This window comes from Xenopus laevis, chromosome 5S (genome assembly GCF_017654675.1).
Source record: "Xenopus laevis strain J_2021 chromosome 5S, Xenopus_laevis_v10.1, whole genome shotgun sequence".
Lineage (NCBI taxonomy): Eukaryota > Metazoa > Chordata > Amphibia > Anura > Pipidae > Xenopus > Xenopus laevis.
In genome coordinates, this window is record NC_054380.1 from 125,357,645 (window position 1) to 125,382,967 (window position 25,323).

Here is a 25,323-nt window from a genome sequence, read left to right on the forward strand (position 1 = left end):
TTTCCGTGAGATGTCGATCGGTCGTTCAGACGATCGAACAGGTTAGAAAATTTCTGTCGGCTAACGATAATTTCTCTGCATGTATTGCTGACCAGTGGCGGAACTACCGGGGGAGCAGGGGGTGCGAGCGGGCCAGGGCCCGCACCCCCTCAGGGCCCCCCAGCAGTCCGCGCGCCGCTTTGCGTCGCATATTCCCGGCCAGTTCCGGGTGTACGGAGGGGGGCGGGGGGGCCCGGCTGCGCGTCCTGCGCCAGGGCCCGCCCCCCTCTAGTTCCGTTTCTGTTGCCGACGATATCAGTGGGAGACTGTCACCAGCTTTTGTTGGACATAACTTTCTTTCGATTGCTGTCAGGGGCAAAACATCGTCTGATCTGTTCTTTTACTACTTTATTTGATCTGAATGATTAGTGGCAGGTCGGGAGATGGCACTGCACGATCGCTCGTCCGATATGAAGGTAAATCTGCTCGTCTCTGGCTTAAGTGCATAAATATATTGGCACAACAATGGACTCGGTACCTTTAATAGTTCAAAATGTACGTGACAGTTTGTATATAGAATTATGTTTCTGGTCAGCTATGGTAAAGAGAACTAGGATCAGCAGGACAGATCGAGGGTTTACAATCCTATTAATAATTATTGTAGTTAGAAATTAGCATTATTAAATTATGAATAGTGACAATTCTGCAGTTTCCAACGGCTGTAGGTTGGTCTGTAATTCTTAATTGTAGCAGCCCGGTCCCTGTGCTAAAGCTAGAGCTCTGAATGGGTTAAAAGTAACCCCCACACATTATAAGGTTACTGCAATAATTACTCATTTTTCCATGCACTGCACCTAGAAATGGAAGAGGAAACAAACACAGTTACAACAGAGATGCTTTAGGGAAGTGACAACTGATTGTCTTCTGATACTGAGCGATACCAAACAGGAAGAGAGACAGAGAGATGACTGAGACCTTTGTTCCATTTCCTTACTGAGAACTAAAGTAAATTTAAGCTGCAATAGTATGGCTTTAAAGGAAAACTAAAGCCTAACTAAAGAAGTAGCTAGAAATGTTGTACATTATGTTTTTGGCTTCTGTACCAGCCCAAGGCAACCACAGCCCTTTAGCAGTAAAGATCTGTGTCTCCAAAGATGCCCCAGTAGCTCCCCATCTTCTTTTCTGCTGATTCACTGCACATGCTCTATGCTACTGTCACTTACTGAGCTTAGGGACCCACTCACAATATACAGTACACATAGAATAGAAATGTCACAATATAAGGCTGATTAGTAATTAATACAGATAATTACTACATGGCAGCACAGAAACCAGTGCAATTAGCATCAGAATTTAATAATCAGCAAACCTGTAGCATCATCTTATATTACAGGGGAAGCTCATTTTCTGCTGGATAATTAGTGACGAGCCCTAAGCTTAGCTTCTCAACAGCCAATCAGAGCCCACTGAGCATGTGAGTGTCACAGACACTTTCCAAGATGGTGACCCCCTGTGACAAGTTTGAAGTCCTGGATCATTGCTGCTATTGACAAGCTGAAACTTTAGGCTGGTGCAATAAGTTCAGTATATAAAACATGGCATTTTTAGCCACATTAATTTTTAGGGTTTAGTTGTCCTTTAAGTTTAAACACCCTCAACCAGGGATTTAATCCTCCCTATGCTGATGTCAAATTGCCACTGGCACCTTAATCAATACAGTTTAAAAAAAATTGTTAAATAGCGAGAATGGAAGGATGAAAAGAAAATGTTGTTAACAGAAAAACAAGCAAAAGAAAATCTGACTTGCAATAAACTGTAGCTTCATAGTCAACTGGGTTTGAGGCTGCTGGAGAGAACAAGGCTAACCCTGGGCTAGAGTCCTGCAGCGGGTCGGGTACCCGCGGGTTACCCGCAAAAACCTGCGGGTTGCGGGCAGAAGTTCCGGGTGCGAGTATAGACGCGGGTCGACGGTTCTGCGTATTTGCGGCTTGGGCCGCAGGTCTTCTCAGTATCAATATTTACTCCATTTTTCTGATCACGTCTACTTACGATGATTTCACGTCCGGTTTACAATGACAGCACTTCCTGTTTTACTCCTTTTTTTCCTGATCACGTCTACTTCCGATGATGTCACTTCCGGTTTACAAAGACAGCACTTCCTGATTCTTGATGGTCAGCGGGTCGCGGGTCCAGGTTGCGGATAAGGTACTTGCAGGTCGAGCCGGGTAGCGGGTGCAAGCAGGTAAGAATGCGGGTTGCGGGTCCGGGTTGCGGATCGCAGGTTACGGGTAGGGTACAGGTTCCAAAAAATGGACGCGCGCAGGACTCTACCCTGGGCTATTTTGTAACCAGGCACTTACCCAATGAGCAGTTAGATCTGATCAGACTAAAGCAGGTAGAACACGAAAGGAAATATTTGCTGTATGTAACTGCAGTGATTCAGATTTCACCAATGTTAGTAAGTGAATTCCAACAATTTGCAGGCTGGGAAGACAAAGCATTGGAAAACCCTAATAGCAAAACTAGGACAAAGTTAAATTTAGGGATGAACCGAATCCAGGATTCGTTTTGGGATTCGGCCTGTTTCAGCAGGATTCAAATTCGGGCGAATCCTTGTGCCTGGCCAAATCACATGGAAGTAAAAAAAATATTCAAATTAGGATTTGGTTCGGTATTCGGCCAAATCTTTCACAAAGGATTTGGGGATCAGCCGAATCCGAAATAGTGGATTCGGTGCATCCCTAGTGAACACGAACTTAGGAGTGGTCCATCAAACATACTAGGGTCTTCTAGTTATCAGCACCCAACACATACTCAGATGATCAAGACAAATAGAGTTGAACTCTCCAACCCTGCCATAATGGGACTGCTGGGTAAATTTGCACCTGGGCAGTAACCCATGGCAACCAATCAGATGTTTGCTTTCTCTGCTCAACCTGCAGCTGAAAGAAAAGAAAGTCAGTCACTGTGTGTTTATAAATGAGCTCTGGTGACTTTCTAAAATGTCACACAACACTGTGTTGAGAATTCTGAATTCCAGTATGCCTCATTAAAGGAAGAGTAACATCAAAAAATGTAAGTGTTTTAAAGTAATAAAAATATAATGCAGTATTGCCCTGCACTGGTAAAACTGGTGTGTTTGTTTCAGAAACACTACTATTGTTTATATAAATAAGCTGCTGTGTAGCCATGGGGGCAGCCATTCAAAGGAGAAAGGGCTCAGGTTACAGCAGATACACTCTGTAGAACATAATGGCGTTATCTGTTATCCACTATTTAACCCGTGTCATACAGTCTTTTTTTTTCAATTTCCGCCATTGCTACACAGCAGCTTGTTTATATGAACTATAGTAGTGTTTCTGAAGCAAACACATCAGTTTTACCAGTGCAGATGAACAGTACATGATATTTTCATTACTTTAAAACACTTTCATTTCTTGGTGTTACTGTTCCTTTAAGTGTGGGAGATGCTGTTTGTTACAGCTAAAGGGTTTCTATGTTTTCCACTTTGGTCTATAAGAATAAGAGGAAGGTGGCAGAGCCAATGGCAGGAGGAGATCCAGTTACCTCTGGAGTGCAGTGAAGCTCAGCATTCTTTCAATCTGTGACTGAGTCTGCAGGTCCCTCTTTCTCAGGGAATGTTGCTGAATGCTGGACAAAGACAGGACGTCGTACTCGGAGAGCATGGAGTCGAGACCTGCGGCAAAACCACAAAAGAGCTTGTTAATTAAAACACAACATCCAGCCATTAAGCACTGGAGGAGAACAATCACAAAACTGGTTTAACATGTAAAACTTACCTCTTCCTAAATGCCTATGAGTAGTACAAATGTGTGTCCATGCATATGCTTGGGAATATATTAGGGATGCACCGAATCCACTTTTTGGGATTCGGCCGAATCCCCGAATCCTTTGTGAAAGATTCGGGCGAATACCGAACCGAATCCTAATTAGCATATGCAAATTAGGAGCGGGGAAGGAAAAGGAGGGGAAAAATGTTTTTTACTTTATTTCCCTTCCCACGCCTAATTTACATATGCAAATTAGGATTCGGATTGGCCATGCAAAAGGATTCGGCCGAATCCAAATCCTATTGAAAAAGCCAGAATCCTGGATTCAGTGCATGCCTAGAATATATATTCCTAATAAGGGTGGGTGCAAAGCTTTAGAAATGAAAGGCTTCTGGGTCTATATACACAAGAGAAACATTACAGAAGAGCTGGGAATCCCTTTGAGCAATGTATGCTACCATATCCACTGTAATCCAATACAATGGTGGATGATCTGCAGCTCAATCACTTCTCCCAGTTTAAAGGAACAGTTCAGGTGTAAAAATAAAAACTGGGTAAATAGATAGGCTGTACAAAATAAAAAATGTTTCTAATATAGTTAGTTAGCCAAAAATGTAATGTATAAAGGCTGGAGGGACTGAATGTCTAACATAATAGCCAGAACACTACTTCATGCTTTGCAGGCCAACCTCATTTTCTGCTGGATAATTAGGGACGAGCCCTAAGCTTAGCTTCTCAACAGCTGCTCAGAGCCCACTGAGCATGTGAGTGTCACAGACACTTTCCAAGATGGTGACCCCCTGTGACAAGTTTGAAGTCCTGGATCATTTCTGCTATTGACAAGCTGAAACTTTAGGCTGGTGCAATAAGTTCACTATATAAAATATGATATTTTTAGCCATATTAATTTTTAGGGTTTAGTTCTCCTTTAAAAAAACTTTTAATATGATGTAGAGAGTGATATTCTGAGACACTTAACATTTGGTTATACTTTATTATTATTTGTTATAGTTATTTATTTTATTCAGCAGCTCTCCTGTTTTCAATTTCAGCAACCTGGTTGCTTGTGTCCAAATGACCCTAGCAACCATGAGAAGAAAGCAAATAATTCAAAAATTATAAAAAAAAAAAAAAAAAAAAAAAAAAAAAGGAATAAATGAAGGCCAATTGAAAATTTGCTTGGCATTAGCCATTCTATAACATATTAAAGATAACTTAAAGGTGAACGAACCCCAGATAAAAGAGAACATCTGGACGTCTGCCAAATCTACGCTCCAAAAATGTTTCATCAGAATTCTAGCCCTAACATTGGGACCACATATAAGTGCCCACCTCCCAACATTAAGGAAATAGAAAGAGGGACGAAAAGATTTGCTGTGATTGACCAGTTCCATTTTTGTGGCCACACCCCCTAATTACCATGTCCATTTTACAAAATTTGTCAGGTTACGAAATTTTGAAAACAGTTCTGTGTTTTATTACAGTTTTGCTAATGAAGGTGAATTGTCCTTTAAGCTGCAAATCAGTTTCCCCAAGAGACCTGCTTATCTTAAATTGTTACAATTGCTTCTTTGCTAATCTTAAAATGTTACAAATTTATCTAATTATCTATTCTGGGCTCTCTGCCAAAAGCCAATTAAGTTAGAATCTTTTTCTGGCTGTTCAGTGCAGGAGATCAAAGAGAAAGTCGGGACATTTCAGTAACAAACCCGGAACTGCAGGCTGAGCTGTCAGAATCGGGACTGTCCAGTGAAAAACAGGACCGGTGAACCACCTATAAATCATAAACACATGAATAAAAACGTTTATTATAAAAATGTATTCACGCGAGTAGCCAAAAAACATGGCGACAAAGTTCCCAAATCCACCCAAACAGACTTGGGCCGAAAACCTCTGAAAGCACTTGCAGATGATGTCAATACAAATTTATGGAGGTGGTTTCAGGGTGGACTCAAAACACCCAAAAGTACCCTTTGTACATGGGTTGATTTGCATAATCCTATTAAACTCACTCGTGCTTCCTGCTGTTCTAATGGGGAATTTAGTGCCAACTTTATTTTTCCTCTTATGTCTATCATTTGCATGTCCTCATATTCTAAAGCACTGTGGGAAATTATGGTGTCATATAAATAATAATAAAAATAATAACTAGAAATGTCTTTATATTTTAAGCTAAATCTACCCGTGTATGGCTACTAGTGATGAGCTAATCTGTCCCATTTTGCTTCCCTGGAAAATTCCTGAAACTGCAAAAAATTTGCGAAACACATTGAAATCAATGGCCATCAAAATCTTTTTTACTTGCAACAATTTTTTACGCTCGCAACAGTTTTTCTTCCTCCAAATGCATTAACGTCAATGGGTGTTTTTTCTTATGGCGACTTTTTTGTCCTAATGCATTAAAGTCAATGGGCGCTTTTTTGTCCTAATGCATTAAAGTCAAAGGGCGGAGTTTCAGGATTAAATTCGCACATGGCGAAATGAGGAATTTTTGCCACGAATCCATGGCTGGCAAAAAAATTCGCTCATCACTAATGGCCACTTTAAATTGTCTTTTCACTTCATCATGCACACCCAGACTGGAACAAAGAGAAGATAGAAGACGAATTTCAGAAACTGACAGCCAAAATCTGATGCAAATAAACTTGGCCATACACGGGCAGATTAATGCTGCCGATATTGGTCCTTCAGACTGATTCAGCATCTTATCTGCCCATGTGTGGGGGCTCCCAACGGGTCCTCCCAATCGATATCAGCCCAAAAATCGGTCATATATTGATCGGGCAAGTTTGATTTTTTTTCTGCAATCCAGGGTGCGGTCCTGCGACCCGTTGGCGCCCATTCGCAGAATTGTAATCCGATCATTTGGCCCCAGGGCCGAACGTTAGTATTCACCCAATATCGCCCAGCCGTTAGTGTGCATATCGGGTTAAGATCTACTCGTTTGACAACCTTGCCAAAGCGGATCGAATAGTGTATGGCCACCTTAAAGCTGAAAGATTTTAAAAAGATCTTTTCGTTACCGCGAGACCACGATTATCTCGAAACGATCGTTTAAATGTGCGATTTGTCCATCAACTAAAAAGACCATTTCAAGCGATATTGCCAGGAAAACAAAGGGGAGCTGCCTGCTTGGCCCTGCAAACATAGATAGATTGCACTGGGACCGATAAACATTTTTTAACCTGACCGATCAATTTTCTGACAGATGTCGGACGTTAAATCGTATGATGCACGATCGTTCGATTCCCACTAACCTCTCGATAATTTGACGGATTGGTCGGAGTGCACTGAAATCGATCGAGATATTTGCGTCTATGGGGACCTTAAGAGGTGGTCCTCCAGTTACACCTCTCCGACTGCAAACTGGTAGGGGAAACCTGAACATTCATTCAGTATTAACAGCAAATCAGGTGTCTGAAAGTACTATCAAGGTTCACTCTATCTAGCTGGGAATGCCTAAAAGTGGCTTGATCTTTTACTGTCTGCCCATTTGCCCATCACAGATTACAATAAGCCTAAATTCCGGGTAATTTAGAACACTATCCTATTGTTTAAAGGAAAACTATACCTCTGAACAATGCAGGTCTATATAGAATATATTGCATAAAAACAGCTCATATGTAATACCCTGCTTCCTGTAAAAAAATCATTTTCATACTTTTTTAGTAGTATGTGCCATTGGGTTGTCATAAATAGAAAATTGCCATTTTAAGAACTTAAGGCCGCCCCTGAAATCCTCTGTAACCCATAACAACCAATAATATGTTTGCTTTTAAAGGAGAAGGAAACCCCCTGGGCGCAAAACCCCTCCCGCGTGTTGCCCCCACTCCCTCCCTCCTCCCCCCTGGCCTACCTGTCCCCCTGGGCAAATGCCCCTAACTTGTTACTCACCGCAGGTCCTGTCCACGGAGTTCACAGTCGCCATCTTCTCCCACGCGCGTCTTGTGGCGCATGCGTAGTAGGTAAATTTACCGCTACGGCTCTACTGCGCATGCGCCGAATGTCACAAAGTTTCCTTCGTGACATTCGGAGCATGCGCAGTAGAGCCATACCGGTAAATATTCCTACTGCACATGCGGCAGAATACGCCAGTCAAAGCAGGAAGAAGACGCGCGTGGGAGAAGATGGCGACTGTGAACTCCGTGGACAGGACCTGCGCAGAGGGGTGAGTAACAAGTTAGGGGCATTTGCCCAGGGGGACAGGTAGGCCAGGGGGGAGGAGGGGCAACACAGGGGAGGCGGAGGGGTTTTGTGCCCAGGGGGTTTCCTTCGCCTTTAAACAGGTGACCAGTAAATGCTACCTGTTGATTGGTTGCTATGGGTTACTGCACCTGGGCAAACTTAGTGCCTTTTTTTGGTCAACTTCTTTTTATTTGTCCTTTGTACAATAAACCACATTTACAATTGCCACTTCCATTTTTTCAGTAATATCTTTTGGTTAGTAGTCGATGTCAGTCGGTGGGGGGGGAGTAGTCAGGTAACTGAATATCCATCATCAATTATTGGTTCATTACCCAAAATTGCACATTCTCTATTATATAGAATCCACCTGCCCTACCAACTTGCATATCATGTAGAAAGAAAAAAGTTCAGCTTGTTACTCGTTCTAGTTACCCAGGAAACTTTATTACATAACCCTCTATAGTTTTGTCTTTTGCTTCCACACTTCTTCCTGTTACAGTTAGAGCTGCAGTATTTCTGGTCAGGTGATCTCTGAGGCAGCACACAGACCATCACAAAATGGTGGCTCAAGGCAAGAGATGTAAAAGGGCAATATTTACTTATAAATATATTTATTCTTATTCCAGTTTGGTAACATGCCAATGAATATGATATCAATTTTGGGTATATAATTTTCATCTGCCAACTTCACTTAAAGGGGTGGTTCGCCTTCAAACAACTCGTTGTTTTCAGATAGATCACCAGAAATAACGACTTTTTTCAATTACTTTCTATTTACTATGTGTCGCCGTTTTTCTAATATTGAAGAGTACAGTGTAATTTTTCACCTTTTAAAGCAGCTCTGGGAGGGAGGGTCACCGACCCTGTAAACTGTTGATACATTTACTTGATACATTTCTTATCTTTGTCCCTGCTGAACAGAATCTCTGGGTTTCATTACAGGCAGCTGTTAGAATTGATACAATAGTTGCTAATACTCCACAGATGCTTCTGAGAAATGTATCAACTAAATGTTGCAGAAACTGGTTTAGAGTCTGCACCTGAATTACTGAGCTGCCAGACTCAAACACCAGAGACACGAACATTCAACTTTAAACTTAGATTTTGGAACAACTGTAAAAAATAAATAACGGAAAGTAATTGAAAGAAGTGTTTATTTCTGGGGAACAATCTGAAAACAACTGAAGTGTTTGGAAGGTGAACAACCCCTTTGAGTTTTGCGAAATAAACTGCCCCGTCATAGGATTCCCAATGTGTAATGGAAACACAGAATATTTTATTTTACTTGATTACTGTTATAAATAAAAGTCTTGCACCCCACGCCCACATTTAAGTTTAACCAAGACAGTAACTCCCTGTTATCCCAGCCATTGGCCAATGGAATCATGAGATTGAAAAATCTCTTACTATTCCCAATGTTAGCCTTTTAATGAGAATTTAGACTAAACAACACCCCCTGGCCGAGAAACCCAGCTAGCTGTGCCAAAAGAACAGCATAAGAAAAGCCATCAAGTATTCCAACACTAAAGGCATTCCACCAGCAGTAAAAGTGTAAAGCAGGACTTTATATTATATATATTTATATATTCTACCACTTCCAGTGACAGAAAGACTTTACGTACCTTGATGTTTGGCAGGAATCTCTTTCTGGTAACCAAATGGAATGTGCTCAGCTTCAGCCACCACCAGACAAAGAAGCAAAGCAATGAAGACTACAGTCACACTCAGTCCACCCAAAGGCCTCAAAGATTTCATGTTATTTGTAAAGTCCACTGGTAGCACACACATGGACCAGAACATTCTAGGATTAAAGAGCCACAGATCCCACACAATAATCGAAGATTGTAGCCGAGTGATAGGTTAAAATAATCCTTCTTCGTTCATTTCAATGGTGCTGTGACCTGAGTAAAGTGAAAAACCAATAACATTAGGCCCACAATCTCTCTCATTTAAATCACAATATGGCTATTTAATTATATATATATATATATATATATATATATATATATATATATATATATATATATATATATAATAAACAAAAGCCATGCATATCTTGTAAATTAAATCCTTATAAACGGTCAGTACTGATGTCATCTGTTATAAACGGTGAGTAGTTATGTCATTTCTGTCACATGACTCACTGAAACTTGTGTATTATAATAAATAAAGTACCCCTGTTGCAAAATATGAGGATATTAGAAGTTACCGTCTGCCTCGTTTTTCTATAGGGTCATGAAACTCCTCGGTAACTTATAATATCCTTATATTTTACAAGAGGGGGTCCTTTATTCACTATATATATATATATATATATATATATATATATATATATATATATATATATATATATATATATATATGACTCCAATATCCACACACGCTATCTGGTATTGAATAAGTAGCGGGTGCTGTGCTGTAGTTGATTGAACATTGTACAGGACCTGAGAGTAGCACGCACACCGTATCTTCTTTGCTCCAAAGGATTTATTAGAATACAAAAAGCATTTACATCGGATTTACATCAGATGTAAATCCGATGTAAATGCTTTTTGTATTCTAATAAATCCTTTGGAGCAAAGAAGATACGGTGTGCGTGCTACTCTCTGGTCCTATATATATATATATATATATATATATATATATATATATATATATATATATATATATATATATATATATATATATATATATATATATATATATATATATATATATACAGTTCAGGTGTGTGTCCGCACTCAAATCCATTTCACATATAATGGGTGCTTGATCTAAATTGTATACATACTTGTCAAAGACACAGAGGAATAAATATTCACTAAAAAGAAAAATTGGTGTGTCGATCTCCTTGACAAGAATATATATATATATATATATATATATATATATATATATATATATATATATATATATATATATATATATATACATATATACATATATACACACACATACACACACACACACAAACACAGAGCATGTAGGTATGAAATTATTACAAAATGGTACAAACTTTGTCACTTTTATTACCCTAGATGTTGAAGTACAAGGTACTGTTTAATTAATACAGAGAAAGAAAAACATAAAAATATGAATGATTTGATTAAAATTGAGTTTATGGGAGATAGCTTTCCTGTAATTCAGAGCTTTCTGGGTAACGGGTTTCCAGATAAGGGATCCCACACATGTACAGATAACCTTTCAAGACTATTAATGGACCCATAGACTGTCTGATAACGTCAACTTGCTAAAGGGCACATAATAGGCTGAAACATCCTTTGCACTGGCCTTTCAACAGACAGAGGTACAGAACGTAAGCTTACTGGTCTATTACATAGAGCACACGGTGTCGTTATTCAGAGGGAGACAGCAGGGCTCATTTATTAATAATGGGCAAGTTTGCACAAGGGCAGTAACCCAAAGCAACCGATCAGTGATTGGATTTTTTCAGCCAGTTGAATTTTGAACGATGAAAACAAAAATTTGGTTGGTTGCCATAGATTTTTCACCAGCTGCAAATCTATTCCATCTTTATAAAATAGACCACTCTAAAAGATGGGACAATAATTAGTCAGGTGAAAGAGAGAGAGCGGGAGAGAGACAGTGTCAATAGGAGATGAGAGTAGACAGTGGGTGACAGTCAGTAGACGATGAGAGAGGAGACAGAGGGTGACAGTCAGTAGAAGATGAGAGAGGAGACAGAGGGTGACAGTCAGTAGAAGATGAGAGAGGAGACAGTGGGTGACAGTCAGTAGAAGATGAGAGAGGAGACAGAGGGTGACAGTTAGTAGAAGATGAGAGAGGAGACAGAGGGTGACAGTCAGTAGAAGATGAGAGAGGAGACCAAGGGTGACAGTCAGTAGAAGATGAGAGAGGAGACAGTGGGTGACAGTCAGTAGAATATGAGAGAGGAGACAGTGGGTGACAGTCAGTAGAAGATGAGAGAGGAGACCGAGGGTGACAGTCAGTAGAAGATGAGAGAGGAGACAGTGGGTGACAGTCAGTAGAAGATGAGAGAGGAGACCGAGGGTGACAGTCAGTAGAAGATGAGAGAGGAGACAGTGGGTGACAGTCAGTAGAAGATGAGAGAGGAGACCGAGGGTGACTACAGTCAGTAGGAGATGAGAGAGGAGACAGAGGGTGACAGTCAGTAGAAGATGAGAGAGGAGACCGAGGGTGACAGCCAGTAGATGAGAGAGGAGACCGAGGGTGACAGTCAGTAGAAGATGAGAGAGGAGACAGAGGGTGACAGTCAGTAGAAGATGAGAGAGGAGACAGTGGGTGACAGTCAGTAGAAGATGAGAGAGATGACAGTCAGTAGAAGATGAGAGAGGAGACAGTGGGTGACAGTCAGTAGAAGATAAGAGAGGAGACAGAGGGTGACAGTCAGTAGAAGATGAGAGAGGAGACAGAGGGTGACAGTCAGTAGAAGATGAGAGAGGAGACAGAGGGTGACAGTCAGTAGAAGATGAGAGAGGAGACAGAGGGTGACAGTCAGTAGAAGATGAGAGAGGTGACAGTCAGTAGAAGATGAGAGAGGTGACAGTCAGTAGAAGATGAGAGAGGAGACAGTGGGTGACAGTCAGTAGAAGATGAGAGAGGAGACAGTGGGTGACAGTCAGTAGAAGATGAGAGAGGAGACAGTGGGTGACAGTCAGTAGAAGATGAGAGAGGAGACCGAGGGTGACAGTCAGTAGAAGATGAGAGAGGAGACCGAGGGTGACAGTCAGTAGAAGATGAGAGAGGAGACAGTGGGTGACTACAGTCAGTAGGAGATGAGAGAGAAGAGACAGAAGTAGACTATGGAAGAGCCACATACCGCCAGGACAGTCCCGATGTTCCTCACACAGGCTACAATCCCGGATCACTGTTTAAAAGTCCCGCAGCGCCGTTAACATCCAGCTTCTGGATTCCTGTCGGACGGCTAATCCTGACGTCACTAGTCTCATCTCGCGATGCCGTGACGTCACACCACACGTATATAAACGCTGGGACACTACAAGTAGCGCCGCCCTGGGGCGGATTGGTTATGGCGGTGGCGCGCACGGATACAGAGCTGATGACATGGAGGAGTTTGTGCTGAGCACAAGGGTCTATGTCGCCCGCAATTGTTATTTTTACTTCTCGCCTGGGTGTCGCTGTATCTGTCGCCTTCACACTCACATCCCCATTTAACCCAGAAGGAAAGAATGTTGTACAAAGTAGTGCTGGGGAGATTGGCGTCGTGGGGTTTTATTGTAGTCTCAGGGGCTCAGTGTTTTATATGGGAACGCAAGAGCGTGAGTTAGCGCAGTTTAGCGGAGGGATCATTGAGGAGAAGACCAGGGTTATAAAGACCAGAAGGGAAATCTTATAAGAAAACTATACCCCCAAACAATGTAGGTCTCTAAAAATATATTGTATGAAACAGCTCATGTGGAAAAAAATAAGGGCCGCCCCCTGGGATCCTACAATTCACGGTGCACACAAACAAACCATACATGTAAGGTCACATAAGCCAATTAATAGACAGAGTTGTGTCTTTTGCTTCCTCACTTCTTCCTGTTACAGTTAGAGCTGCAGTATTTCTGGTCAGGTGATCTCTGAGGCAGCACACAGACCATCACAAAATGGTGGTTCAAGGCAAGAGATGTAAAAAGGCAATATTTACTTCAATAAATACAAGTTTGGTTAGATTATTTTAATATGTCACTTAATATGATATACATCTGTTGCTTAAGTATTCATTTTGGGGAATAGTTTTGGCCATACACGGGCCGATAAAAGCTTCCGACAGACCGAGTTGGCAGCTTATTGATTATCTGACGGGCTTCACCGATCGATTTCTGTCTGAAATTAAAATCCAGTCGGATTGCAGCCGCATCTGTTCATTGATGCGGCCGCAATTGAAGACTGATGTTGTTGGGCCTCACCAACGGTCACTACTGGTACCTTGTCTGGGAAAAATATAGGACTTGTTACTTCTATTCTCTTTTATTCCTCCTATTAATAACTTTAGCACCATTATTACAGGGCAGACCATGTTGATCCTCTAACTGTTGGAATAAATTCTCCTTTAATTTTATCCGGACTGCCGCCTTTCTGCTTTTATTATTACAGGTCAGATTGATGAAATAGCAGCCAAGTGGCAAGGGCAAAATTACAAAGTCTTGAGCTGTATTAAAAGGGGGATAGATTCATGAGAGGAGGGGGGGTAATTCTTCCATTGTACAGAGCGCTGGTAAAGTCAACACTATATCATGGTCTGCTGAATCTCTTAAAGTGGACCTGTCACCCATTCACAAAAATCTGTAAAATAAAAGTCCTTTTCAGATTTAACATGAAATCCAATTTCTATTTTTTATTAAAACATTAGCTGTTGTAAGCTCATTTAAAGATCTCAGCTGTCAATCAAATATTGTCTGCCCCTCCTCTATGCCTGAGGCGGGGCAGACAATTACTTTCACTTTCCATTCAGCACTTCCTAGATGTCACTGCTCTCCCCACATTCCCCCAGTTCTCTTCCCCATTTAATTGTGTAGCCAGGGCATGGGGATGGACATTGGGTCCCCCATTCTGGTGCACAATCAAGATTCTGAGATGATACAAGTCTTGTCTCAATAACAGTGTCCACAAAATGGCTGCTGCCTGCTTGTTATAATTATGAATTCCCAGACCGAAGGAAACAAGATTCAAATAATTTATATAGTGTAATTAAAGTTCATTTTGCTTGACTAACGTGATAAAATAGGATTTTAAATAATTTATCACACATGTTTTTTTTACAACTCGTGTCCTCCAGTTGTGACCCAATGCTCCATCCCCATCTGGTTTGTTTTAGATTTCCTGGATAAAAACAACTAACACTCCTTCAGTCTTACGTCCTTTACTTGGAGTCCCGAGCTTTTAAATGGTGGGACCAGCTCCTCTATCCTTAGTGCCCCCCCCCAAAAGAAAGCCATTATGAATTCTGTCCAAAATATTTTTTCTTCACTCTTTGAATTAGCCGTGGGTTCCCTTTTATCTACCTTTGACCCTATTCCACCCCTTTATGATCTGATTAATCAGGAAATTGTTACATGAATTAATCTCTCCTTTCATTTTATGGAAAAAAATACCTGCTAGCCAAATGTTCATTTATGTCCTCGAGAACCTCTCTCATCTTTATCTTCACAAGCTCATCTAGCTGTTGAGACTACTGCATCCCTTAAGCTGGCCATAGACGCAAAGATCCGATCGTACGAATCAACGTACGATCGGACTTTCCCATCTCCCGACCCTCCACTAACCATTCAGATCAAAGTCTTTACCATTCCGATCAAATAAGAACAGATCACCCAATGTTCTGCCCCTGACAGCAATCGTACGATACTTATGTCTGACAACACTAGTGACAGTCTCCCTCTGAAAATCGTACGATCGGCAATACACGCAGAGATATTATCGGCAGGCGACAGAAATTTTCTAACCTGTCCGATCGACCAAACGACCGATCTCCGACGGACGAAAAATGTCGGGACTCTCCACACACGGTCCGAAAATCGTACGAATCCACGATTCGTACGATCGGATCTTTGCGTCTATGGCCAGCTTTAAAGGAAAACTATACCCCCTAAACAATGTAGGTCTCTATAAAAAGATATTGCATAAAACAGCTCATATGTAAAATCCTGATTCATCTAAATAAACCATTTTCATAATAATATACTTTTCTAGTAGTATGTGCCATTGGGTAATCATAAATAGAAAATTGCTATTTTAAAAAATAAGGGCCGCTCCCTGGGATCGTAGGATTCACTGTACTCACAAACATACCAACAAACCATACCTGTTAGGTCACATGAGCCAATTAACAGACAGAGTTGTGTCTTTTGCTTCCACACTTCTTCCTGTTACAGTTAGAGCTGCAGTATTTCTGGTCAGGTGATCTCTGAGGCAGCACACAGACCATCACGAAATGGTGGCTCAAGGCAAGAGATGTAAAAGGGCAATATTTACTTAAATATATATTCCAGTTTGGTAAGATTCTTTAATATGCCACTTAATATGATATGAACTATCTGTTGCTTAAGTGTTAATTTTGGGGGTATAGTTTTCCTTTAATATGATGCCAATTACACAAGTCCTACTGGGTTTATCATATGCTTGACATGTTTTAGGTGCGACTGACTTCGGGATCAGTTGCAAAACCCCTATAGAATGCCATGGAATTAATGGGAAAAAAAGCATTGAATTTGAACAGAGAGACACAAAAGCTCAAATTTCTTACCTATAAATTGTGTTTAAATAGGGTCCCCTCAGGCAGCACACCTAAGAGCCCTTACTCGGGGGCATTTGAAGCTGTGCTCCCCTGCGTTCCGGTTTTATGCATTCAGCCACAGGGGAGCGCAGGAGTAGACGTGATTAATTCTTTTCCATTTGTCTGTACTCACACAGACGCATGTAAGCACCGAACGCAGGTTGGGACGCAGCATGTTGCATTTTTCCTGCGTTCTGCGTTTACATGCGTCTGTGTGAGTACAAATGGAAAAGCATTCATCGTGTCTACTAAACCGGAACGCAGGGAGCACAGCTTCAAACGCCCGTGAGTAAGGGCCCTCAGCCCTGCGCATGCTGATTAATCATTTGACTGTTTGCAGAAAGTGTTTCAAGTACATTAACCTGTTCACTACTAGAGTGCATGGTTTCTCTCATCAGCAGAGTGTTAGAAGGATGAGTGGTGGTAGCATGCTTTCTGTGAGTTTCATGGGTGATCGGTCTTTGGGGTGCCTAACCTGTGTGCAGGTATGTAAGAGACTGAGCTAGTGACCCCTGATAGCCTAAAAAAGACTAATTTAGGGTAAGGCCTCAACTACAAGAGCGTTTTCCACGGGATCGACGCCAGGCGACAAAACACATGCGACAAATTGGACGGAGACACGCGTCAAAAATCGAATTGGTCTGAATGAAAAGTCACAGGTAAGAACTACATTACATTCGACACGACTGTCGGATGTGGACGCAGTAAGCAGCTTCTTCATCCAACAGTCGGCCCGTGTAGTTCTTACCTGTGACTTTTCATTCAGTCCAATTAAATTTTGTCTCCGGGCATCGATCTGATGGAAAACGCTTGTGTAATTTGAGGCCTAAGGGTAGGACTCCACGAGCGATTTTGTCGCGATCCGACAAGTCGCATGCGACAAAAATAAGGTAAGAGATAGAATTGTAGGTACAAAATGTCAATTTTTTCTTCCGCTAAACTTTTATCCTTCTTATGTGTAGATCAAGATAAAGAGGTGCTCAAATGTTAGCTCTGCTGCACTTAAAGAGCTTTCATCACATATCCACAAAAATAGTAACAAATGGCACACTCACTTCAATGCTTCTGCTTCAATTCAAATCGTGTTCTTTCTTATTGATCTCACCGAAATAAAAAGAACACGATTTGAATTGAAGCAGAAGCATTGAAGTGAGTGTGCCATTTGTTACTATTTTTGTGGATAAGAGATAGAATTGTCGCATGGTGTTGCAGCGTTGATCTGACGCGACTGTTGGATGCGACAAAATAGCTTGTGGAGTCCTACCCTAAAACTCCACTGGCACTTTTCATCAGATTTTGTGGGTCAGATTTTATCTGATCCTCCATGCAACAGCACATGATTTTGTAGGATGCTACAAAATCTAACCCCCCCCTGGCTAGAATGTAAAGTTGGATCATATAAAAGTAAGGGAGGAACTCCACGGACGATTTTGGAGCGATACAATGCACTGAGCAAAAACGCAGGCGTCACATCGAATGCGACTGAAATAAGGTAAGTGAATTTATTGCCGGATGGTGGCGCAGCGTTGATCCAAAGCGGCACGACTGTTGGATGCAGATGCTGCGCGCTACGTCTGCATCCGACAGTCGTGCTGCGTCAGATCAACGCTGCGACACAATCCGACAATGCCATTACTTACATTATTTCTGTTGCATCTGACGTGATGCCTGCGTTTTGGCTCAGCGTGGAAATCGTCCGTGTAGTCCTACCCTAAGATGGACTCTTTTCTTCATGCATTTACACTCAATACAGGTATGGGACCTGTTATCCAGAATGCTTGGGGCCTGGGCCTTTCCGGATAACGTATCTTTCAGTAATTTGGATCTTCATACCTTAAGGGTAGAACTCCAAGTGCGATTTTACCTGCGATGCCTTCCGTTCCGACGTGTTGAGACTAATCGCAGGCGTCACGTCGGATGCGCCGAATCTAATGTCAGTAAAACAAATGTGGCACATAGAAGTTGATTGCATCCGACACGACTGTCGGATGCGAACGCTGCATGTTGCGTCTTCATCAACTTTTGGGTAGTTCCACGAGCAATGTATGTTCGTTTTATGACAGGTACCATCTTATTCACTAAAGGATGATTTTATACTTACCATAAAATCCTTTTCTAGTCGGCCCTCCTGTCAGTGCAAACGTATGGGTTATGTCCAGGTTCACCTCTGGAGGCAGGACAGAAGAATTGGTCTCTTGGCCCCTCCCTCAGGATATATAGGCTGGCTCCACCTCTATTCTCCAGTTCTGTTATAAAGCTTTGTTGAGGTGATTAGGAGACAGTTAGTAGGAAGGAAGGTCAAGAGACATCAGTATAGAGTAAAGTATAGAGAAGAAAGATAACAAGTCTTTTCACCCATACTAAAATCAGCGTGGGTGGGACTTATTGCATTGACAGTTCGGGCCTACTAGAAAAGGATTTTACGGTAAGTATAAAATCAATCTTTCTCTAGTCGGCCCTCCTGTCAGTGCAAAAGTATGTGGATGTCCAAAAGCTGTCCTGTAAAAAAAATGAAACAGGGTGGGTATGCTGCTGATTATGTTATAGAGAACAAGAAAGAACTGACCCATGTATTTGCACCCTCCCATCAAAGTATGTCCACAAGCTCGTATTTATACACCATTAAAACTTAACTTTTATTACTGATAAATAAAATAAAAAAAATCCAGTGATAATTAAAACATGGTTAGGACCGGGGAGACGGATTAACTTGGGGTAGTGGGTTGGTGTTATGGATAAGTGGTAAATGTATGCTAGTGGAGGATTATGTTATAGTCCTGGCAAGTTATGCAACTGCAGCCTGTACGGTGTGTAAGGTGTGTGTGTGTTGTACACTGCTCCCCACCCGAATGTGCTTGCGTCTGTTGTCAAAATCTCCCAATTTCTTGGTGCCCAGCTTCTGCCCGAGGTTAGGTGTGCTCGGACTGTCCACCATGAGAGACTGGCTCTGGTCTGTAGTGTTATTGGAATGTTCTGTTAAAGGTCCTTGTGATCTTTTTTCCAAGTGTATAGGAAATTGTGTTGTAGTGGTCGTAGATGGAATCTGGCATAAGGAATTGCGTCTATTGCCGACCACCATGAATGCCAGGAGTTGAAGACATTCTCCTGCTGTTACTGTGGTTTTGCTCAGGAAGTGTTGTGTATTGGAGATAATGGTCTCAACCTTGTTCCCTGTCCGTTGTGCTACCTGTCGCCTGGAGTCGAATAGGATCCCCAGAAAACATATCTGTTGAGTAGGTAGTAGAGAACTTTTTCAGTGGTTTATTAGCCACCTGTGCTGTGTTAGTACCTGTAAGGTTATCACCGTGTCCGCATTTGCTTGAACTTGTGACGAAGGAGGTCGTCGAGGTATGGAAGTATGTGAATTCCCATAGTTCTCAAATGGGCTGTTATAGGAGAAGGAAAGGTTAAAACTAAGAAAGCCTTATCAGAAAGGTCCATCTAAATATACCAGTAAACCCCCAAAGTAATGTTGCTCTGAGTCCCCTGTCAAAAGAAATACTGCATTTCTTTCCTTCTATTGTGTACACATGGGCTTCTGTATCAGACTTACTGCCTTCAGCTTAAACCTCATTGCCCTGGGCAAGAGCATGCTCAGTTTGCTCCTCTCCCCCCACCCCTCCCTTCTCTACTGTAATCTGAGCCCAGAGCAGGGAGAGACTCAGGCAGGAAGTGATGTCACACCACATTAATACTGCAGCTCCTATTCTAAACAAATAGAAAGTTTCTAGAGCTGTTTACTCAGGTATGGTAAAACATTCTACAGAATAATTATTGCATTCTATCTTGCACTATTGCAGCTAATCTATTGGCAATAAAATGCCTCCGTAGCTTTCCTTCTCCTTTAAGGGTGTTAGGACTTTTGTAAACACTCTTGGTGGCAGTGCAGAGTCCGAATGGGAGAGATACAAATTGAAAATGTTGGTCTCTTATTGCAAATCGGAGGAAAGCTTGTGAGCTCGGATGTACTGGAACATGGAGGTAAGCATCTTGTAAGTCGATTGATGTCATAAAGCAATTGGGTTCCATAAAGGCTATTGCTGACCTGATTGATTCCATTTTGAACTTTTGGTTGCGAATGAACAAATTTAGTTGTTTTAAGTTGAGTACAGGTCGGAATGTGCCCTCTTTGTTTGTCACCAGAAAAAGGTTTGAGTAAAAGCCTTTGAACTTGTGTTGTTCTGGTACTGGTTTAATGCCACAGGGATGTTACTGCTTGCTGTAGAGCATGCTGTTTGTGTGGTGGGATGATCGATGGTACAAATCGTCATGGTGGGAGTGTTGTGAAATTGATCTTGTAACCCTGTTGAATGATTTGTAATACCCAATTGTCTGCGACAGTGGTTTCCAAAGACGGGAGGAACTGGGAGAGACGACCCCTTACTTTGGGAATGGAGTGGTGGCGAAGGTAGTCATGCTGAATTGGGTTTTGTAGCAGCCGGTTTCCTGTGTTTATTTGACTGCTGCCATGGTTGTCTATTGCGTCTGGTACTCTGGTTGGTACCTGCACTCCGAAAGTTTGGAGTACAAAAGGAACGGTTGTTATGGTTAGTTGTGGACCATGTCTGTCTAGAATTAAATCTGCTTGGTTGTTCCGTGCATGCTCTCTTACCAGGTGGGATGAAGGTGCTCTTACCACCTGTTACTTCTGTGATAATTTGCTTGAGGTTGGGCCCAAAGAGACATTCTCCAATATATTGTAGTCCTAATAGCTTGTTTTTGGAAGCAGTACCCCCTGACCATTGGCGTAGCCAGTGTGCCCGCCTAGCTACCACTGAATTGGCCGTTGACTTAGTTGTAAGGCAAACAATTTCCAAGGCAGAGTCCGCCACAAAGGAAAGAGTGGTATTTAATCTATTGACGTCTGCTGCAAGTTCCTGAGCTGACTCAGGACAATATCTTGTGCCCATTGTTTAGCAGTTCTGGCTAATCCTGCCATTGCTGCTGCTGGTCGCAAGATTGCAGTTGATTGGTTGCTCTTTTAGGGTAAGGCCAGACGAGGAGATTCGGGGAGATTTTGTCGCCTGGCAACTTTGGGCAACTATTGAAAATGTATCGCCGCGTGTGCATTAGCGCAGGTGATTTTGCGATGAAGCCTATGGGGAAAAAACACTGAGGCAGTTCGGGGAGATAGTCGCGCAAAAGACGTGGCGATAAGTCGCCAGGCGACAAAATCTCCCCGAATCTCCTGGTCTGGTCTTACCTTTAAGTGCAGATTCTAACTTTTTGTCCATAGGGTCTTTAAAAGACTCCTCTTCGGTCGATAATGTGGTATGTCTGGAAAATCTAGCAATAGCAGAGTCCACTTTAGGTGGTTTGTCCCATAATTGTCTAATGTTTCCATCATGTCTTTTAATAGCTTTTTAGAAATGTCAGGTTTTGCAAAAGTGGCTTTCTCTGTATCAGAGTCACTATGTTCATCTGAGTCAGCCTGTGGAGACTGATGCTCTGAGTCATGTAGTGAAAATAGATCCACATTTGATGATGGGTCTTCCTCATTATCTGAGAGGTCTGGAGGAGACTGATGTGCTTTACGTTCGGTAGCCTGTGGCTGAATAGCTGGTTGAAAGGTCGTTTTTAGCCAATCCAAAAAGTCCCCTAACTGGGGTGGCATTTGTGGTACTTGATCTGAAGTAGTTGCCCTAGGAGGAGTATGTGCCTGGAGTTCGAGGCTCATCCACACTCTGAGATTCTAGTGCCCTTGGACTAGTTTCTATGGTAATCTGTGGGTTTAACAGTGGTGGTTCACTAAATTTGCAATCTGAGCAGTAAGAGGACTCGGACCACCTTAATGTATGCTTTAATTTTTTGCACTTTTGAGTTTTATCCAGTTTTTTTACAGATTTTTTTGTGTCACACTGTCTGCCTGTTCCGTGGATAACACAGGCAAGGTGGTGGCGCTAGATGCGTTGTGCGCTTGGACGCCTACACGCTATGCGTGATGACGTCATATGCGGTACTATGTTTCGCGCCACACGAGTTTGCGCCAAACGGGAATGGCGTCTAATACTTGCCTTTTGTTCCATCAGGCTGCATAAGGCCTATTATGCACAAAACTGTTAGTGTACCCACACCTACTTGTAGGTATCGCTCTATAGTACCACTATAATTGTCCAGTATATTGACATGTCAACCGGAACAATTTATGAGGGAATATTAGTAGTACCGCATATTTTTTCCCCCAGAGCATGAATGTGCTTGTTGTATTTTGTGGGCATTCAGGTAGTACCGCATACCTCAGCCCATTCAGACAGTACTCTACTGCCAGTACAAGTTGTTCTGTGCTGTCCCACTTAATGCTAAAAGCCAGTAAGGAGGGGACATTGAAGAAAATTGGGAGACAGGACCGCATGTCCCCATTTATCCTGTAAATAAAAATGATTAATGTCTAAAATCAATAAAAGAGAAAGATAGAAAAGAAAAAAATAGTTAAAAAGAAGAGGTTTCCATCCTTCAACTCCAAGGCAGGACAAAAGAACTGGAGAATAGAGGTGGAGCCAGCCTAAATATCCTGAGGGAGGGGCCAAGAGACCAATTCTTCTGTCCTGCCTCCAGAGGTGAACCTGGACATAACCCACACGTTTGCACTGACAGGAGGGCCGACTAGAGAAAGCTGTCCACTCCGCCAGTCTTGGGGCCTCAGGACTCATCTATTCGTTTTTTTTCCCCTTGAACAACACTTCTCATTAATTTCCTCTGGTGAGTTTGCAAGATCAGCTCATCTACGAAACCCAGAAGACATAGTTCTGGTGTCCTTGCTCTCCTACATAACCCAAAGTTTCTGACCAGTACCTTTCAATGTTTATACACTCCCACACCATATGAGCAAAACCCGCATTTGCCTTTTGGCACTTCGGCATTCAGCATTGGGTGATTTCCCCATATTTTTAAGCTTAATTGGAGTGATGTATACTTGGTGACAGTATTTAAAGGGCATGTAAATAGAAACCTATCTCCAATATACTTTAATTAAAAAATGTGTACCGTTTTCATAAGAAACCTGACTGTATGCAGTGAAATTCTCCCTTCATTTACTGCTGTGGATAGGAATTGTCAGACGGTCCCTAACTGCTGAGCAGGGAAACAATCACTTACTTATGAACAGCAGGGGGAGCCCTCACCTTACTTCCCAGCCATGCAGAACTCAAGAAGCTTTTTTTAAGACGATCCCTAAGCAGCCCAGACCATACTGAGCATGTGCACAGTCTTAGTCTTGCAAAGATGTTTAGCAAAGTTACAAGATGGTGACCCCCTGTAGCCAACTTTGAAAGCATAAATTATTTGTTTGATTAGGCTTGTGGTGCAGTAAGTTCATGTTTATATTTAGTATACAAAATACAGCATTTCTAGCCATACACTTTACATGCCCTTTAAATTGTACAAAACAATCCCTTGTGGCAATAAGAAAATCAAAGAGATGATCAGTTGCTTCCTCCCACTGTTCATCATTTAATGCTGGGAGCATATTGCTCCACTTACTTTTTGCTCTAACATATAATTGGGATAGGAGTTTTCCCATGTTTGGATTCCAAGGAGGCATGCCTGTCTCAATTTTGAGTGAGCCAAACTGTGCCTGGAAGGCATGACGTTATTGTAAATACCTATAAAACTGCACATTAGGGTTCCCTATTTTCACTTTAAGTGTATTGAAATGGGGGAAACTACCATCGACAACTAGGTCTGAGATTTTTACTCCTATTTGTGGCAAATATTGCAAATTTGGAAGTCCCAGAAAGTGCTGGAAATTTGAGTTCTTCCAGAGGGGCGTATGTGGCAAGGGATTCAGATTGGTGCCTGCCCTATTTCCGCACCATATCCCATGCTCTAATAGGGGAGCTGAGCACCTCTGGTATAGATGAAATCTCTCTCTTGGTCCTGTAGGGGGCATTTCACAGTCCCTCAAGTGATCCCATTATATTCCCATGTAGTGCTGCGAGAGGGTTGTCAATGTCCGGATTACACCAGTTATGCAGAAAGGTTAGTTGACCGGCCAGATTGTATAATCGCATATTGGGCAATGTTAACCCTCCGCTATGGTATGGGTGTAGCCCATCCTACCCTGGGGGCTTTGTTAACCCATATCAAAGATCTCATTTCACTATTTAGCTTACTGACCACCTTGAAGAGTTTAAATCGCCACTTTTCTGGCTTTTATTTTCAAATAAACACAATTCTTCAGCCCATTTGCTTCACAAGGAGGAAATCACATAAACATTCCAACTCACACCCTCAATGGTGTTCTCTTTACTCATGTTAGTTTAGCACTCACTGGCTTTCAGCAGACCACAAATCCCAGAATCCTCTCTGGGCACACTTGAGACACACTTGTTTCCTGGGAGCGGTTTCTCTTGTCCTCTCTCCATTTTGGAGCTCGCTCCAACTCTGGGGAATCACTCTTTTTCCCTGGTGCTCACAAGCACATGTAGCCCCTCACCCTCCTTCACTCCAGGAGGTCTCTATCAGGAAGTAGCAGCAGCCCTGAGGTGTTGCTCCACACCTCCTTTTAACTACAGCTCACCTGTAGCTTAATTACTAACTGCCTCTAGCTTGGCAGCTGAAAAACATTACAGGGACAAGGAATGGAAGCCCCCCCTGCTCTCTTCCATTCACTCCAGGGACCCACTATCCAGCTTTTCCTAAGCTGGAATAGAATTAAACAGCATTACTTGCTGCAGCCACACAGACTTTACCCTGGAGTTTACACTTCACCAGCCTAATGCTGGTGAAATACACACAATATTGCCATTTTGACACATATCCTACACTGCATATATTGCTATTTTGACCTCTACCCTATTTACCTTTAATCTCTGGATCGACCAGTAAGGCCACGGCCAGAGGTTTTATTGCTAGAGCGAATAGTAGAGGGGACAGCCTTGTCTGGTTCCCCACCCAGCTTAAATTTTTCAGATAGTATAGTGTTTACTTGAATGCACGCTAAAGGCTTTTTTTACAACAGTTGGATCTTTGTAATAAACCTGGGGCCAAACCCGTACAGTCTTAATACTGCCCACAGAAAGTTCCTGACTGAATCGAATGCTTTAGATATGTCTAAAGACAAGAACAGTCCCTCTGTCTGAATCAGTA

The 25,323-nt window shown here is 42.2% G+C and overlaps 1 protein-coding gene across 1 annotated transcript in view; it reads right to left on the bottom strand.

Annotated features, from left to right (window-relative positions):
* Window positions 1–12,933, bottom strand: part of adam17.S (ADAM metallopeptidase domain 17 S homeolog) — a 47,479-nt gene extending 34,546 nt beyond the window's left edge. The window contains exons 1-3 of the mRNA XM_018265931.2: window positions 12,778–12,933; window positions 9,578–9,856; window positions 3,547–3,676 (exon numbers count right to left, since the gene is read on the bottom strand). Of these exons, the coding sequence (XP_018121420.1) occupies window positions 3,547–3,676; window positions 9,578–9,755 (308 nt within the window). The 5' untranslated portion in view covers window positions 9,756–9,856; window positions 12,778–12,933. The remainder of the gene's footprint in view (window positions 1–3,546; window positions 3,677–9,577; window positions 9,857–12,777) is intronic.
* Window positions 12,934–25,323: the final 12,390 nt, after the last annotated feature.